Consider the following 16,239-nt stretch of genomic DNA (forward strand, 5'->3'; position numbering starts at 1 on the left):
TGATATAGTTCCAAATCAGGATGGTGAGTGGCTTGGAGGGGAACTTTCGGGTAGCGGTGTTCCCATCTATCTGCTGCCCTTGTCCTTCTAAATAATAGTGGTGTTGGGTTTGGAATGTGCTGTTTAAGAAGCCTTGGTGATTTCCTGCAGTGCATCTTGTAGATGGTACACACTGCTACCAGATGCGTCGGTGGTGGAGGGAGTGAATGTTTGTTGGTGTGGTGCCAATCAAGCAGACTGTTTTGTCCTGGATGGTGTCAAGCTTCTTGAGTGTTGTGGGAGCTGCACTCATCCAGGCAAGGTGGGAGTATTCCATCACACTCCTGACTTGTGCCTTGTAGATGGTGGACAGGCTTTGGGGAGTCAGGAGGTGGGTTACTTGCCGCAGGATCCCTAGCCTCTGACCTGCTCTTGTAGCCACAGTATTTATATGGCTAGTCCAGTTCAGAATATGGGAAAAGTTGAAGTTTCATTTAAGTTTTGGTTCTGTGTGCTGAGATAAACTCTTTATAGTTCCTATTCTTTCAACACTAAAGAACAATTTTACAGTCTTCTGAGGAGAGAAAGTGATTTATATTATAAGCTGTCAGAAACAATGTGATTCATGACAGATTCTTTGAACTTTTATTAAAGCTTAAGTAAGGAAAAGTTAATTTTAATGGGCCTGAAATAAATTCTTTCTTTATTGAAAATGATTCCTGAGCAGATTTTCTGAGTAAAATTTGAACATCTGCCTGACTTCTAGTAAGAATTAGGATTCAACGGAAGCACCCCTTCAAATGATTTCAATTAAATTCAGCAGTTGTTTTGTGGGTTTAGGTACCGGTTGTCCATGTCTGGATCTTTGGTTTGGTCCTATCCAGCTCTTGAGGATTTGTTGGAGATGTCATGGTTTCGGGCAGTTCCAATCTGCCTGGGCCTACAGAACAAAACAACCTGCAATATGATTTGAGTCCGTATGACTCTTCATCATAACTAAGGAAATATAGAAATGAGGTGAAATATAAGCTGGTTGAGTGGGGGTGGGACAGGTAGAGCTGGATAGAGGGCCTCTCGAAACGTTAACTGTGTTCCTCTCCGCAGATGCTGTCAGACCTGCTGAGTTTTTCCAGCTATTTTTGTATTTGTTTCAGATTTCCAGCATCTGCAGTATTTTGCTTTTATCTGCAATGTGATTTGACTTAGAGCTGGGGGTCTGGAGATTGTGGGTTCGAGCCCTGGGCCTGCCTGGTACTCCAGTGCACAACTAAAGGAACCACAAACTGTTCTCAATGCCACTGATCTTTGTTAGAAAGCTAACTTCTGACTAGAGGATCAGAGGCTGTAACCTTCCCACCATGCCCCAGGACACATGCTCCTGATAAGACTCATGAAGAATTGTCCCAGAAGCTTCAGTTTGTCTATAGAATCATATCCTTTAGATGAGATGATAAACCAAGGCCAGTTTAACTGCTTAAATGGGTAATTTAAGTTGACAGGGCAAAATTCAAAGAAGAACTGGGAGGTCCTCACAGTCTTTTGGTAAACATTGCTCCATGGTCCACATTATACGAGCATTCCTCGTGTTGCATTTGCTGCAACTCTCACTGCACTTCAAACTAATTAATCCTCTGTGATGCATGAGATGCTTAGATGTGATGAGGTGCTATACAAATTCAAATTTTACATTCCTTACAGGGGGCACAAGAAGGTGACAGGATGTAAGTGTCACCAGTGAGACAGTAGAGGGAGCTTTACTCTGTATCTAACCTCGTCCTGTACCTGTCCTGGGAGTGTTTGATGGGGACAGTGTAGAGGGAGCTTTACTCTGTATCTAACCCCGTGCTGTCCCTGTCCTGGGAGTGTTTGATGGGGACAGTGTAGAGGGAGCTTTACTCTGTATCTAACCTCGTGCTGTCCCTGTCCTGGGAGTGTTTGATGGGGACAGTGTAGAGGGAGCTTTACTCTGTATCTAACCTCGTGCTGTCCCTGTCCTGGGAGTGTTTGATGGGGACAGTGTAAAGGGAGCTTTACTCTGTATCTAACCTCGTGCTGTCCCTGTCCTGGGAGTGTTTGATGGGGACAGTGTAGTGGGAGCTTTACTCTGTATCTAACCTCGTGCTGTCCCTGTCCTGGGAGTGTTTGATGGGGACAGTGTAGTGGGAGCTTTACTCTGTAACCCCACGCTATACCTGTCTTGGGAGTGTTTGATGGGAATCATTAAGTATTTGACCAGCCACAATGACACAGGTAGTGAGTGAGAAACATTGTTAAACTTTTAAATTTCTTAAATGAGTTCTTTGCCCACAGGTTGTTGGAAGTCAATTTAAATGTTGAAGTTGATTGATCCATCAATTATAATTTCATTTCCCCTGCAGGAGATGCTCTTCCTGAGGAAATGCAGATTACTTTCATGATTCATGTAGCATATTTCCTGAATGTTTCCTTAGTGTTTGATGGGGACAGTGTAGAGGGAGCTTTACTCTGTATCTAACCCTGTGCTGTACCTGTCCTGGGAGTGTTTAATGGGGACAGTGTAGAGGGAGCTTTACTCTGTATCTAACCCTGTGCTGTACCTGTCCTGGGAGTGTTTAATGGGGACAGTGTAGAGGGAGCTTTACTCTGTATCTAACCCTGTGCTGTACCTGTCCTGGGAGTGTTTGATGGGGACAGTGTAGAGGGAGCTTTACTCATGAGGAAATGTTTTTATCTGTAGTCTGTGGGCTTGTTCAGGTTCTGTATCAGCATGGGGTGGGATCCTTCATCCCCACTAAGTGTGTATCTGATCAGTTTGTTTCAGTCTGCAATCGGTGCCAAACATCCTTGATTTTTACCTTTCTTCATCTTGGCAGGCAAACACTATGTCTCTATTGTGAGGGGAGGAAGCTGAGACAGAAAGTTGAGCCAGAAACTGTCTGAATAACACTGTCTGAAAATTGAATGTAAACAGTATAAGTAGTTGTGCACTTTCCTGTCTACAGGCAATCCAAACTTTGGAACATGCAAGAAATAACTGTCCCTTTTTCCCAGTATTTACTCTATATGTACAGAAGCTGACACTGAAGCACAGGGACAGTGAAGTACCACATGGAAATGAATTGTTTTCTTTGACCTGGTGTTAAATGATGATTAAGACCAATTTACAGGAGGAAATATAAACTAATGGGGTTTGGACTTTTAACTGGTGACATTCCTTGTTATGTTCAGTCTTTCCACTCTCCTTCCATCTTCTCCACCTCCCTCACTCATGCTTCACCCCCCTTCTCCCTTCTCCATTCCTCTCTGTTCAACTCATTCTCCCCCATCTCCTTCATCTCTTGCTTTCCTCCCATCCTTCCTCCCTCCCTCTTTCATCCCTCTCCTCCTCTTCCCATCTCTTGCCCCTTTCCTTCCTCTCTCCCTTTTCCTCCTCTTCCCTCCCTCCTCTTTCCTCTTTTTCCCTCTCATCTCCCACTCCCTTTTTTTCCACTCTCTGTCTCCTTTCTTCCCTTATTGCTCCCTCTCCCCCTCTCTCTCTTTGCTTCAGCTGTAGTGTCTCAAATTCTGTAACATTGATGGTTCCTTTGGTAATTCCTGTTCCTTTTCCTTTGCAGTGTGAAGCAGGCACAGTCGGTATTACTGAGGAAACTCTCACTATCCAGCCAGCACTCTGTCAAAGTTACCAAGAGCCAGTTACCACCACCGTCTGTTGCCACACCCAATACTAAAAGCCGGGGCCCAAAGGCAAACATGAGGGCACCTGGGCGGAGTCAACCGAGAGTCAAACAAACAAGTCTTAAAGGTAAAAGTGGGGGTAACAGATGTAACCTGAGGTGCGGGAAACAGTGCTTCACACAATTCAGAGACTAGGATCTGTCCTGAGCCACATCGTCAAATTAGATGCAATACCTAGCAAGACTAGCAGTGCAAGGGGGAATACATCTCCTTCTCTACAGAATCTTCGGATCAAACCAGACAGTGAGCTGCCTGTCAGGGTCCAAAATGAGCAAAACTGAGTGGTTCTAATGCAGTTACTAGTGGCCATGGGCACTGATTAGTTCTCATACTTACAATTCAGGAACAGTTCCTTCAACAGCACCTTCCAGTCAGCGACCTCTGCCACCTAGAAGGATAAGGGCAACAGACACATGAGAACACCACCGAGTTCCCCCTCCAAACCACATACCATCCTGACTTGGAACAATATTGCCATTCGTTTACTATTGCTGTGTCAAAACCCTGGAACTCCCTTCCAAAGAGCACTGTAGGAGTACCATACTATCTAAAGGTTCACCACCACCTCCTGAAGGGTAATTAGAGATGGACAATAAATGCTGCCCTTGCCAGTGATGCCCACATCCCATGAAACAAAAAAAGCCTTTACAGTACCTGACCTGGGAGTGTTTGATGGGGACAGTGAAGAGGGATCTTTACTCTGTATCTAACCCCGTGCTGTACCTGTCCTGGGAGTGTTTGATGGGGACAGTGAAGAGGGATCTTTACTCTGTATCAAACCCCGTGCTGTACCTGTCATGGCAATGTTTGATGGGGACAGTGAAGAGGGATCTTTACTCTGTATGGGAGGATGTTTCCCCTTGTGGGGGAGTTTAGAACTAGGTGCACAGATTTAAAGGGGTCTCCCACTTAAGACGGAAATGAGGAGGAATTTCTTCTCTGAGGGCTGTTAGTCTTTGTACATCTTTTCCCTAGAAAACAATAGAGGCTGAGTCATTGAGTATATTCAAAGCTGAGTTAGAGACAGATTTGTGATCAACAAGGTATCAAGAGTTATGGGGGACAGGCAGAAAAGCGGATTCAGGGCCACAATCTTTACTCTGTATCTAACCCATTGCTGTACCTGTCCTGGGAGTGTTTGATGGGGACAGTTAGAGGGAGCTTTACTCTGTATCTAACCCCGTGCTGTACCTGTCCTGGGAGTGTTTGATGGGGACAGTGTAGAGGGAGCTTTACTCTGTATCTAACCCCGTGCTGTACCTGTCCTGGGAGTGTTTGATGGAGTGAGTCTCTGGGCATGAACATCTCTCATTCTGATGAGAACAAAAGGCGAATCCTTGTGCTTCCCAGTCACAAACCAGGATCTCCAGTGAGTTGGAGGGGACATTCGACCTCTTCAGGGATGTTTTGAGGACATCCCTAAACATTCCCGCTGCCCTGGGAGTCTCCCACCGTGACTGATTTTTGAGTAGAGCAGATACTTTCGGAGTCTGGTGTCAGGCATTCAAATGACTTGTGGCACCCAGTGGAGCTGGTTTTGGGTGCTGGACATGATGTCTTGGGCCTCCCTCAGCACTGCACTGGAGATGGGAGCTGAGGCTTTTGTGCTTAAATTTCTGGAGTGAGGCTTGAACCCATAACCTTCAGACCCAGAGGCAAAAGTGCTCCCCACAGAGCCACAGATGGCATAGCAAAAACTGTAAAAGTTGCTCAGTAATTTTTGACCTGACATTGGGGAATCTTTGAACTAAATGTACTCCCACTAGGCTTTAAGTAGCTGTATATTTTGTGCACTTTAACTTGAACTACATTCCGAATGAATCACAGCTTTAAAACTGGTTTCACAAACACAGTAACGTGAGTATGGGTGTGGGTGTGAGTCAATGTGAGTGTGTGTGTGGGTGTGAGTCGGTGTGGGTGTGGGTGTGAGTCAATGTGAGTGTGTGTGTGGGTGTGAGTCGGTGTGTGTGTGGGTATGAGTCGGTGTGTGTGTGGGTGTGAGTCGGTGTGTGTGTGGGTGTGAGTCGGTGTGTGTGTGGGTGTGAGTCGGTGTGTGTGTGGGTGTGAGTCGGTGTGTGTGTGGGTATGAGTCGGTGTGTGTGTGGGTGTGAGTCGGTGTGTGTGTGGGTGTGAGTCGGTGTGGGTGTGTGTGTGGGTGTGAGTCGGTGTGTGTGTGGGTGTGAGTCGGTGTGTGTGTGGGTGTGAGTCGGTGTGGGTGTGTGTGTGGGTGTGAGTCGGTGTGTGTGTGGGTGTGAGTCGGTGTGTGTGTGGGTGTGAGTCGGTGTGTGTGTGGGTGTGAGTCAATGTGAGTGTGTGTGTGGGTGTGAGTCGGTGTGTGTGTGGGTGTGAGTCGGTGTGTGTGGGTGTGAGTCGGTGTGTGTGTGGGTGTGAGTCGGTGTGTGTGTGGGTGTGAGTCGGTGTGTGTGGGTGTGAGTCGGTGTGTGTGGGTGTGAGTCGGTGTGTGTGTGGGTGTGAGTCGGTGTGTGTGGGTGTGAGTCGGTGTGGGTGTGGGTGTGAGTCGGTGTGTGTGTGGGTGTGAGTCGGTGTGTGTGTGGGTGTGAGTCGGTGTGTGTGTGGGTGTGAGTCGGTGTGTGTGTGGGTGAGTCAATGTGAGTGTGGGTGTGAGTCGGTGTGTGTGTGGGTGTGAGTCGGTGTGGGTGTGAGTCAATGTGAGTGTGTGTGTGGGTGTGAGTCGGTGTGTGTGTGGGTGTGAGTCGGTGTGTGTGTGGGTGTGAGTCGGTGTGTGTGTGGGTGTGAGTCGGTGTGTGTGTGGGTGTGAGTCGGTGTGTGTGGGTGTGAGTCGGTGTGTGTGTGGGTGTGAGTCGGTGTGTGTGGGGGTGTGAGTCGGTGTGTGTGTGGGTGTGAGTCGGTGTGTGTGTGGGTGTGAGTCGGTGTGTGTGTGGGTGTGAGTCGGTGTGTGTGGGTGTGAGTCGGTGTGTGTGGGTGTGAGTCGGTGTGTGTGTGGGTGTGAGTCAATGTGAGTGTGTGTGTGGGTGTGAGTCGGTGTGTGTGTGGGTGTGAATCAATGTGAGTGTGGGTGTGGGTGTGAGTCAATGTGAATGTGTGTGTGGGTGTGAGTCGGTGTGTGTGTGGGTGTGAGTCAATGTGAGTGTGGGTGTGAGTCAATGTGGGTGTGGGTGTGAATCAATGTGAGTGTGGGTGTGGGTGTGAGTCAATGTGAGTGTGTGTGTGGGTGTGAGTCAATGTGAGTGTGGGTATGAGTCGGTGTGTGTGGGTGTGAGTCGGTGTGTGTGTGGGTGTGAGTCAATGTGAGTGTGGGTGTGGGTGTGAGTCAATGTGAGTGTGGGTGTGAGTCGGTGTGTGTGGGTGTGAGTCGGTGTGTGTGGGTGTGAGTCGGTGTGTGTGTGGGTGTGAGTCAATGTGAGTGTGGGTGTGGGTGTGAGTCAATGTGAGTGTGGGTGTGAGTCGGTGTGTGTGGGTGTGAGTCGGTGTGTGTGGGTGTGAGTCGGTGTGTGTGTGGGTGTGAGTCAATGTGAGTGTGGGTGTGGGTGTGAGTCAATGTGAGTGTGGGTGAGAGTCAATGTGAGTGTGTGTGTGGGTGTGAGTCGGTGTGTGTGTGGGTGTGAGTCGGTGTGTGTGTGGATGTGAGTCAATGTGAGTGTGCGTGTGGGTGTGAGTCGGTGTGTGTGTGGGTGAGTCAATGTGAGTGTGGGTGTGAGTCGGTGTGTGTGGGTGTGAGTCGGTGTGTGTGTGGGTGTGAGTCAATGTGAGTGTGGGTGTGGGTGTGAGTCAATGTGAGTGTGGGTGTGAGTCGGTGTGTGTGGGTGTGAGTCGGTGTGTGTGGGTGTGAGTCGGTGTGTGTGTGGGTGTGAGTCAATGTGAGTGTGGGTGTGGGTGTGAGTCAATGTGAGTGTGGGTGTGAGTCAATGTGAGTGTGTGTGTGGGTGTGAGTCGGTGTGTGTGTGGGTGTGAGTCGGTGTGTGTGTGGATGTGAGTCAATGTGAGTGTGGGTGTGGGTGTGAGTCAATGTGAGTGTGTGTGTGGGTGTGAGTCGGTGTGTGTGTGGGTATGAGTCGGTGTGTGTGTGGGTGTGAGTCGGTGTGTGTGTGGGTGTGAGTCGGTGTGGGTGTGTGTGTGGGTGTGAGTCGGTGTGTGTGTGGGTATGAGTCGGTGTGTGTGTGGGTGTGAGTCGGTGTGTGTGTGGGTGTGAGTCGGTGTGGGTGTGTGTGTGGGTGTGAGTCGGTGTGTGTGTGGGTGTGAGTCGGTGTGTGTGTGGGTGTGAGTCGGTGTGGGTGTGTGTGTGGGTGTGAGTCGGTGTGTGTGTGGGTGTGAGTCGGTGTGTGTGTGGGTGTGAGTCGGTGTGTGTGTGGGTGTGAGTCAATGTGAGTGTGTGTGTGGGTGTGAGTCGGTGTGTGTGTGGGTGTGAGTCGCTGTGTGTGGGTGTGAGTCGGTGTGTGTGTGGGTGTGAGTCGGTGTGTGTGTGGGTGTGAGTCGGTGTGTGTGGGTGTGAGTCGGTGTGTGTGGGTGTGAGTCGGTGTGTGTGTGGGTGTGAGTCGGTGTGTGTGGGTGTGAGTCGGTGTGGGTGTGGGTGTGAGTCGGTGTGGGTGTGGGTGTGAGTCGGTGTGTGTGTGGGTGTGAGTCGGTGTGTGTGTGGGTGTGAGTCGGTGTGTGTGTGGGTGAGTCAATGTGAGTGTGGGTGTGAGTCGGTGTGTGTGTGGGTGTGAGTCGGTGTGGGTGTGAGTCAATGTGAGTGTGTGTGTGGGTGTGAGTCGGTGTGTGTGTGGGTGTGAGTCGGTGTGTGTGGGTGTGAGTCGGTGTGTGTGTGGGTGTGAGTCGGTGTGTGTGTGGGTGTGAGTCGGTGTGTGTGTGGGTGTGAGTCGGTGTGTGTGGGTGTGAGTCGGTGTGTGTGTGGGTGTGAGTCGGTGTGTGTGTGGGTGTGAGTCGGTGTGTGTGTGGGTGTGAGTCGGTGTGTGTGTGGGTGTGAGTCGGTGTGTGTGGGTGTGAGTCGGTGTGTGTGGGTGTGAGTCGGTGTGTGTGTGGGTGTGAGTCAATGTGAGTGTGTGTGTGGGTGTGAGTCGGTGTGTGTGTGGGTGTGAATCAATGTGAGTGTGGGTGTGGGTGTGAGTCAATGTGAATGTGTGTGTGGGTGTGAGTCGGTGTGTGTGTGGGTGTGAGTCAATGTGAGTGTGGGTGTGAGTCAATGTGGGTGTGGGTGTGAATCAATGTGAGTGTGGGTGTGGGTGTGAGTCAATGTGAGTGTGTGTGTGGGTGTGAGTCAATGTGAGTGTGGGTATGAGTCGGTGTGTGTGGGTGTGAGTCGGTGTGTGTGTGGGTGTGAGTCAATGTGAGTGTGGGTGTGGGTGTGAGTCAATGTGAGTGTGGGTGTGAGTCAATGTGAGTGTGGGTGTGAGTCGGTGTGTGTGGGTGTGAGTCGGTGTGTGTGGGTGTGAGTCGGTGTGTGTGTGGGTGTGAGTCAATGTGAGTGTGGGTGTGGGTGTGAGTCAATGTGAGTGTGGGTGTGAGTCGGTGTGTGTGGGTGTGAGTCGGTGTGTGTGGGTGTGAGTCAATGTGAGTGTGGGTGTGGGTGTGAGTCAATGTGAGTGTGGGTGTGAGTCAATGTGAGTGTGTGTGTGGGTGTGAGTCGGTGTGTGTGTGGGTGTGAGTCGGTGTGTGTGTGGATGTGAGTCAATGTGAGTGTGCGTGTGGGTGTGAGTCGGTGTGTGTGTGGGTGAGTCAATGTGAGTGTGGGTGTGAGTCGGTGTGTGTGTGGGTGTGAGTCGGTGTGGGTGTGAGTCAATGTGAGTGTGTGTGTGGGTGTGAGTCGGTGTGTGTGTGGGTGTGAGTCAATGTGAGTGTGTGTGGGTGTGAGTCGGTGTGTGTGTGGGTGTGAGTCAATGTGAGTGTGTGTGTGGGTGTGAGTCGGTGTGTGTGTGGGTGTGAGTCAATGTGCGTATGAGTGTGGGTGTGAGTCGGTGTGTGTGTGGGTGTGGACATGAGTTTCAGTATGAGTATAGTATTAGTATGTGTGTGAACACAAGTAAGAGAGGGCATAGACTTGAGCTGACGTGGGTGTGGGACTGAGTGTGTGTGGGTGTGAGTGTCGTGTATCTGTGAACATGAGTTTTATTGTTTGTGGGTATGGTGGGAGTGTGTATGGGTGTGTCATTGTGAGTGGGTGTGAGTGAGGGAATGTGGATGTAAGTCTGAGTGGGTGTGAATGAGAGTGGGTTGGTGTGAGTGGGTGTGAATGAATGTGTGTGTGTGTGCGTCAGTGTGAAGTGCTGGATGTGCAATCTGAATTGATACTTTGTGGCTGAGAGTTGTCATCTGAGTTGATACTACACAGGCAAACTGTAGTGAGTATCTTGGGGCTAAAATGCCTTCACATTACCAGGACTGCAGCCAACTCTAAGCACTGCTCAAAGCATTGCCAACTGATATGTAATCCAGCCTCACAGCTGTTGGCCAGATGCCATTGTTCCTAATTACAGCATTCTGCTCAATCTGGAGTCAGGCAATATCTGCCAATCCTTCAACATCCATTCTCAAAACTCAATTACCCCTGTCCCTCCAATCAGCTCCCCTCCACTCCTCTCCAATTACCTTCACCAACCCTCCACCCACTTCTCCACTCCCTTCTCCCTCACCTCCCCTCCAAATCCAACCCTCTCTGCCACAAACCCACCCCATTCCCTCTCCTCTCTCCCACCAAGCCCCACCTTTTCAAACCCCCATTCCCCCAATCTCAACATTCCCCTTGTAGCGAGTACTCTACTCCGTATCTAACCCATGCTGTACCTGCCCTGGGAGTGTTTGATGGGGACAGTGTAGAGGGAGATTTACTCTGTATCTAACCCCGTGCTGTACCTGTCCTGGGAGTGTTTGATGGGGACAGTGTAGAGGGAGCTTTACTCTGTATCTAACCCTGTGCTGTACCTGTCCTGGGAGTGTTTGATGGGGACAGTGTAGAGGGAGCTTTACTCTGTATCTAACCCCGTGCTGTACCTGTCCTGGGAGTGTTTGATGGGGACAGTGTAGAGGGAGCTTTACTCTGTATCTAACCCCGTGCTGTACCTGCCCTGGGAGTGTTTGATGGGGATAGTGTAGAGGGAGTTTTACTCTGTACAAACCCCGTATTGTACCTGTCCTGGGGCTTGATGGTCCTCAAGAGAGTGAGACTGTGTGTGTGTATCTGTGGAGTGTGTGTGAGAGTGTCTATGGAGTGTGTGTGTGTGAGTGCCTGTGGATTGTGTTTGTGTGAGTGTCTGTGGAGTGTGTTTGTGTGAGTGCCTGTGGATTGTGTTTGTGTGAGTGCCTGTGGATTGTGTTTGTGAGAGTGCCTGTGGAGTGTGTTTGTGTGAGTGTCAGTGGAGTGTGTTTGTGTGAGTGTCTGTGGATTATGTGTGTATGTGTGCGAGTGTCAGTGTAATGTGTGTCTGTGGAGTGTGTGTGTGAATGTCTGTGGACTAAGTGGCTGTGAGTGAGTGTGTGTGTGTGTGGAGTGTCTGTGGAGTGTGAGTGTCTGTGGACTAAGTGTCTGTGGAGGGTGTGTGTGTGAGTGTCTGTGGAGGGTGTGTGTCTGAGTGTCTGTGGAGTGTGTGTGTGTGAGTGTCTGTGGAGGGTGTGTGTGTGTGTGTGAGTGTCTGTGGAGGGTGTGTGTGTGTGTGAGTGTCTGTGGAGGGTGTGTGTGTGTGTGTGAGTGTCTGTGGAGGGTGTGTGTGTGTGAGTGTCTGTGGAGTGTGTGTGGAGTGTGTGTGTGAGTGTCTGTGGAGGGTGTGTGTGTGTGTGAGTGTCTGGAGTGTGTGTGTGAGTGTCTGTGGAGTGTGTGTGTGTCTGTGGAGGGTGTGTGTGGAGTGTGTGTGTGTAAGTGGAGTGTGTGTGTGTGAGTGTCTGTGGAGGGTGTGTGTGCGTGTGTGGAGTGTGTGTGTGTAAGTGGAGTGTGTGTTTGTGTGAGTGTCTGTGGAGGGTGTGTGTATGTGTGTGAGTGTCTGTGGAGGGGGTGTGTGTGTGTGTGTGAGTGTGGAGTGTGTGTGCGTGTGAGTGTCTGTGGAGTGTGTGTGTCATTGGCTGGGAACAGCATCAGGCTGGATTTTTGATGTACTCAGGACAGAAATCATTATCTGGGATGGAAGGAAGGTGTTTGTGCAGCTATTAACTGGAACTGACTGGAGAGTGAATGTCTTTGGTGGGGGAATACTTGGGGGAAAGATGGAAGCGCAGATATTGTAAGTTTATTAGCACCTCCATCCCGATTCTTTGAAAGCGTTTTCACCCATAAGTTTATGGTTAAACCCTTTTTGATTTGTGTAGCCCATTGGCTGATGTGCTTTGTTGCAAGTCAAAAAAACAGAAGTTGAATTGATTTCAGCAAGACAAAAAAAATTAAAACCTCCAGAGCGAGCGAATAGTCCAGACACCAGGGATGTGTGTTCCTTACATTAGAAGGATGATTAATTGGTGAGTTTTATTTAAAAAAAAACATTTCTGTGCCTGGTGAGGATAATGAACTTCCTCCCTCATGTTGACAACTTATGATCATTCTCATGCCAATACTCCAGTGTTACAGCAAAACCAATTATATACTCACAGGGTCGTAGGCCTGGACATATAGTCAGATTTGCCCTGGATTTTCCTCTAATGCTCCTCCTAAATCTGCACACTCAGCCAAACCTCCTGTCGTCTCCCCATCTCCTGGCTGTGATAACCAACTCCCCCAATAATTCATTCTTAAACACTATCTCAAACCTCTCATTTCACTGGGCCTCCCATCCCCCTACAATCTACACGTGTTTACAATTCAAGATTGACATCACCTTCTCAGTACTTCCGGATGAACGTTTCTGTTCAAACCTAGCATTGTCCTGCACATGGTTCCTCAGTTTTAAATAAAACGACACTGATGGAGGTTTAAGCTTGTGACTGGGTTTCATCTTCCATAATAGGATAGCATCAGCTTGTGAAGGTGGGAACTGCGTGTTTTACATCAGTACGATATGTCTATGTACATGTATGATATGTCTATGTACATGTACGATATGTCTATGTACATGTATGATATGTCCATGTACATGTATGATATGTCCATGTACATGTATGATATGTCTATGTACATGTATGATATGTCTATGTACATGTATGATATGTCTATGTGCATGTACGATATGTCTATGTACATGTATGATATGTCCATGTACATGTATGATATGTCCATGTACATGTATGATATGTCTATGTACATGTATGATATGTCTATGTGCATGTACGATATGTCTATGTACATGTATGATATGTCTATGTACATGTATGATATGTCCATGCACATGTATGATATGACCATGCACATGTATGATATGTCCATGTACATGTATGATATGTCCATGCACATGTACGAAATGTCTATGTACACACTGAATGAAAAGTACAAGTAGAGTCGTTCAATTCCATCTGTTGAATTCCAGCTTGTTACCTCCTGTGAGCTGTAGAGGGATAATTTTATAACTAGACCTGTTTAGGAGCTTTTTGAGTCGGCTGTGCCTCATTTGGGGTGGGAGTTTCTGGTTTGGCAATTCTGATCATCACCCGGTCAGCACAGTAGAAAATCACAATTGTGTAGACCTGGGGTGGAAGCAGTCTTGGACATGACTCTGTTGACTTCCCTTTTCCTCTTATCATGAATTCCTCAAATAAAGACAATTTGTGACTCTATATTAAAAAACACTGAAAAAATTGCAGTCATTTCAAGCTGGTTTCTTCTGACCTGGAGCCAGGAATTTAGGACACTGGTCAATCTGCAAAACTTGCCTCTTCAATGGTAATTCTGGTTGAACTGAAAGAGAGCTGCACTGTTTATAACAATCAGACATTGTGAGATAGAAACCCATCTTCACTGATGATGCTAAATGGATGATAAAGCAGCTTGTTATTGGAATTCAGTTCCATTGCCTTCAATAGGACAGACTGAATAGGGAATACATCATATGGCCCTTTGCTTCCAGCTTTAAAGGGACAGGCTAGATTAAACGCAGCTGCAATTTACAGCAGAAAAATACATTGTGTATTGCTGAAAAGAGAGACATGTTGCCGAAGGTTTTCATCTTGCACTCATCAGGACAAATGCAAGAATGTCAAATTTCAAGCGATCACTACAATTTATACTACAGGAGAAAAGGATGTTGATTGGTTGGCAATCAACTATGATTGGACGAGGCATTGCCATTAAAAAAGCAACGGGGAACTATAGGCTCCCTACGCTTCCGGGTAATTCAAAATAGGCACAAGGTTTGAACATATTCCTTTTGTTTGCAGTGAACAAGCCCCTGTGTTTGACTGTAGGTCACTTCTAGCAAGCATAAATGAGCCACATTACAAGCTCAAGTGATTAAATTAAATTGGTTGTTAGTGTTGCTATTAGCACAATCATGGAATCAAATCTAACAGTAGACATTTTGTGCTCAGTATAATACTCCCACCCTAATAAAACAGAACAGCCCCAACTTGTGAGCAGCACCATGGGAGATCTGCTAGTGCTGGAATAATTCAACATCATTAGGCCAAAGCATGTTGTTCAGATATTGGTTAATGGCACACACTGAGCTACATCTCAAATTGTGTTTGCACGGCGTGATTCCCTTTATCAAACATCCTGTCTCTCAAACTGATCCAAATCACTTCTCTCCCCTCATCTCCTCCTCCTCTACTCTCCAGTCTGCACTCCTCGTTTCTCCCTCCACTACTCTCCCCCTCTCTCTTCTCTCCTCTCTTTCTCTCTCCTCTCCTTTCCTCCTTGCCTCTCCATTCTCTTCTGTCCTCCTCTCTTTCTCTCTCCTTTCCTCCTCTCCTCTCTCTCCTCTCTTCTTTCCCCTTCACTCCACTAATCTCCTTCGCTCTGTTCCCTCCTCTCCTCCCCCCTCTTCCCTACCCCTCCCACTGTGTCTATGAGTCTGTGTTGTGCATTTTGGCCTGGAACCAGCACCTTTCAAGTAAAGCTGGACTGCGTTTCACCTCACAAAACAGGATTTACTTTCACAATAAAACCTGATTTTAATTTTCGTGCAGTTGCCTCCTGTCAGTCAGTAATTGTGTTGAGTTTTGATGCCACGCAGTGTATCAGGGATAGACCTTTACTGGGTTAACTCAGAGGCTGCGATGTCTGTTACCCCTCATAAAGTATATGTTTGGACTCTGTCCCAGTGTATACTCAATATGCTGCATTCAATTAAACTCCCATACAAAGGATCACAAACCCTGTGGAGATTTTAAGATATTCTTTGCGTTAGCTTGAGCTTCAGTTTCCTCCTTGGACTGGTCGGGGTTCTGAACCTTCAGGGACCCCAATGGATTCCGAGCTGCTCCTGGCTCTTTGGTGCTGTGCTCTGTTCATGTCACCCGCGTTTAATCAAATTGCTGAGGTTGGGAAGATCAAGGTTCTCTTCACACCTACGGTCTGTAAACTGAAGTGTGAGGCTGGACACTGCGAGAACCGCTGTAAAAGGGGCAATATTACAACGGTTTACAGTGACAGTAGCCATTCTGACACAGCCAAGACTGGATTCCGAGTGTGTGAGTAACTAAAAACCTATTTGAAACAGGAGGGGGGGAAAAGGGAGTTTTATGAAGCTTTCCCGAGCTCAATGGACTTCTCGATGTAATTTACTCCATGTGCCTGGGCAGATGGGACTGTGCAGTTTGATTTATTTTACAGATGAGGGAAAAAAAATGTTTCCATTGTAGCTTGTGTGGAAGAGAATTTTCTTTTGTGTTTCTTTCCAGATCCTGTCCCGTTCTCTCCCCAACTCCTACTTCTTCTAAGTTGAGCTGTAACTTAAAACTTTGTAGAGGTTTTGCAAAGATCCTTTTCAGAGCGGGTAGGAGGAAGCTTTCTCTCTGCATTTCTGCGGTACTAAGGATCAGTAGAACAGAGGGTGATGGATAAAAACAAGCGATTTACAGACCCGTTGAGATATTCAGTAATTTTTTTCCTGTAAACAATGAACGTAATTTTCTCTGACGTTCCATATTTAAAAGAAACTCCCTGGGAACAGAGCCAGGATTCTGTGTGTCTTATTTATGATGTTGATGTCGGATCACCGTGTGTATCAGGCACTTTGTGACTCAGCTTTGACAAGTGATTTGTTTGGTCTCATGTTGACATATGGTCTTTGCTCTTTTTTGTTTAAGAAATAGGTTGCTTTTAGGGTGGAGAGAGAGAGGGAAGGAAGTGTGATTAATGCAGAGTATTTTCCACCCAATCGACTATTAAGAAACCATTAACTATTAACTCTTTTCTACATCTCCATGTTAATCAGCAGCTCCCATAGTGACAGTGTGCAGTTGTATTTCTCCTCTATTCAATGACTGGTCACGGCAGTGTTGCTGCCGCCTTGATACAGTCGCATGTCAGGGTAATATTACAACTTAAAGTGTGTGCAGTGCTCATGAATGTGGCATACTATATAGTGCAAAGCCAGTATTATTCGGGTGGACACTTTGGGCAGTGATGCCCTTTTAAGAGGCGTGCATAGTTTTCACTTTTTAAAAACAAAATAATTATTAAGATGAAGGATTGTACAGGATCCAACCTCTTCC

The 16,239-nt window shown here is 47.7% G+C and overlaps 1 protein-coding gene across 5 annotated transcripts in view; it reads left to right on the top strand.

The window, feature by feature from the left end:
* LOC144671387 (latent-transforming growth factor beta-binding protein 4-like) overlaps positions 1 to 16,239 on the top strand; it is a 257,647-nt gene that overhangs the window by 34,784 nt on the left and 206,624 nt on the right. For 3 of the 5 annotated variants that reach the window (XM_078533270.1, XM_078533271.1, XM_078533272.1), the window contains exon 4: positions 3,573 to 3,760. In XM_078533270.1, the coding sequence (XP_078389396.1) occupies positions 3,573 to 3,760 (188 nt within the window). Of the gene's footprint in view, positions 1 to 3,572; positions 3,761 to 14,866; positions 15,214 to 16,239 lie in introns of those variants that run through there. The other 2 variants (XM_078533273.1, XM_078533274.1) reach the window with 2 other exon arrangements.

The sequence above is a fragment of the Cetorhinus maximus genome, chromosome 32 (assembly GCF_964194155.1).
Source record: "Cetorhinus maximus chromosome 32, sCetMax3.hap1.1, whole genome shotgun sequence".
Taxonomy (NCBI): domain Eukaryota; kingdom Metazoa; phylum Chordata; class Chondrichthyes; order Lamniformes; family Cetorhinidae; genus Cetorhinus; species Cetorhinus maximus.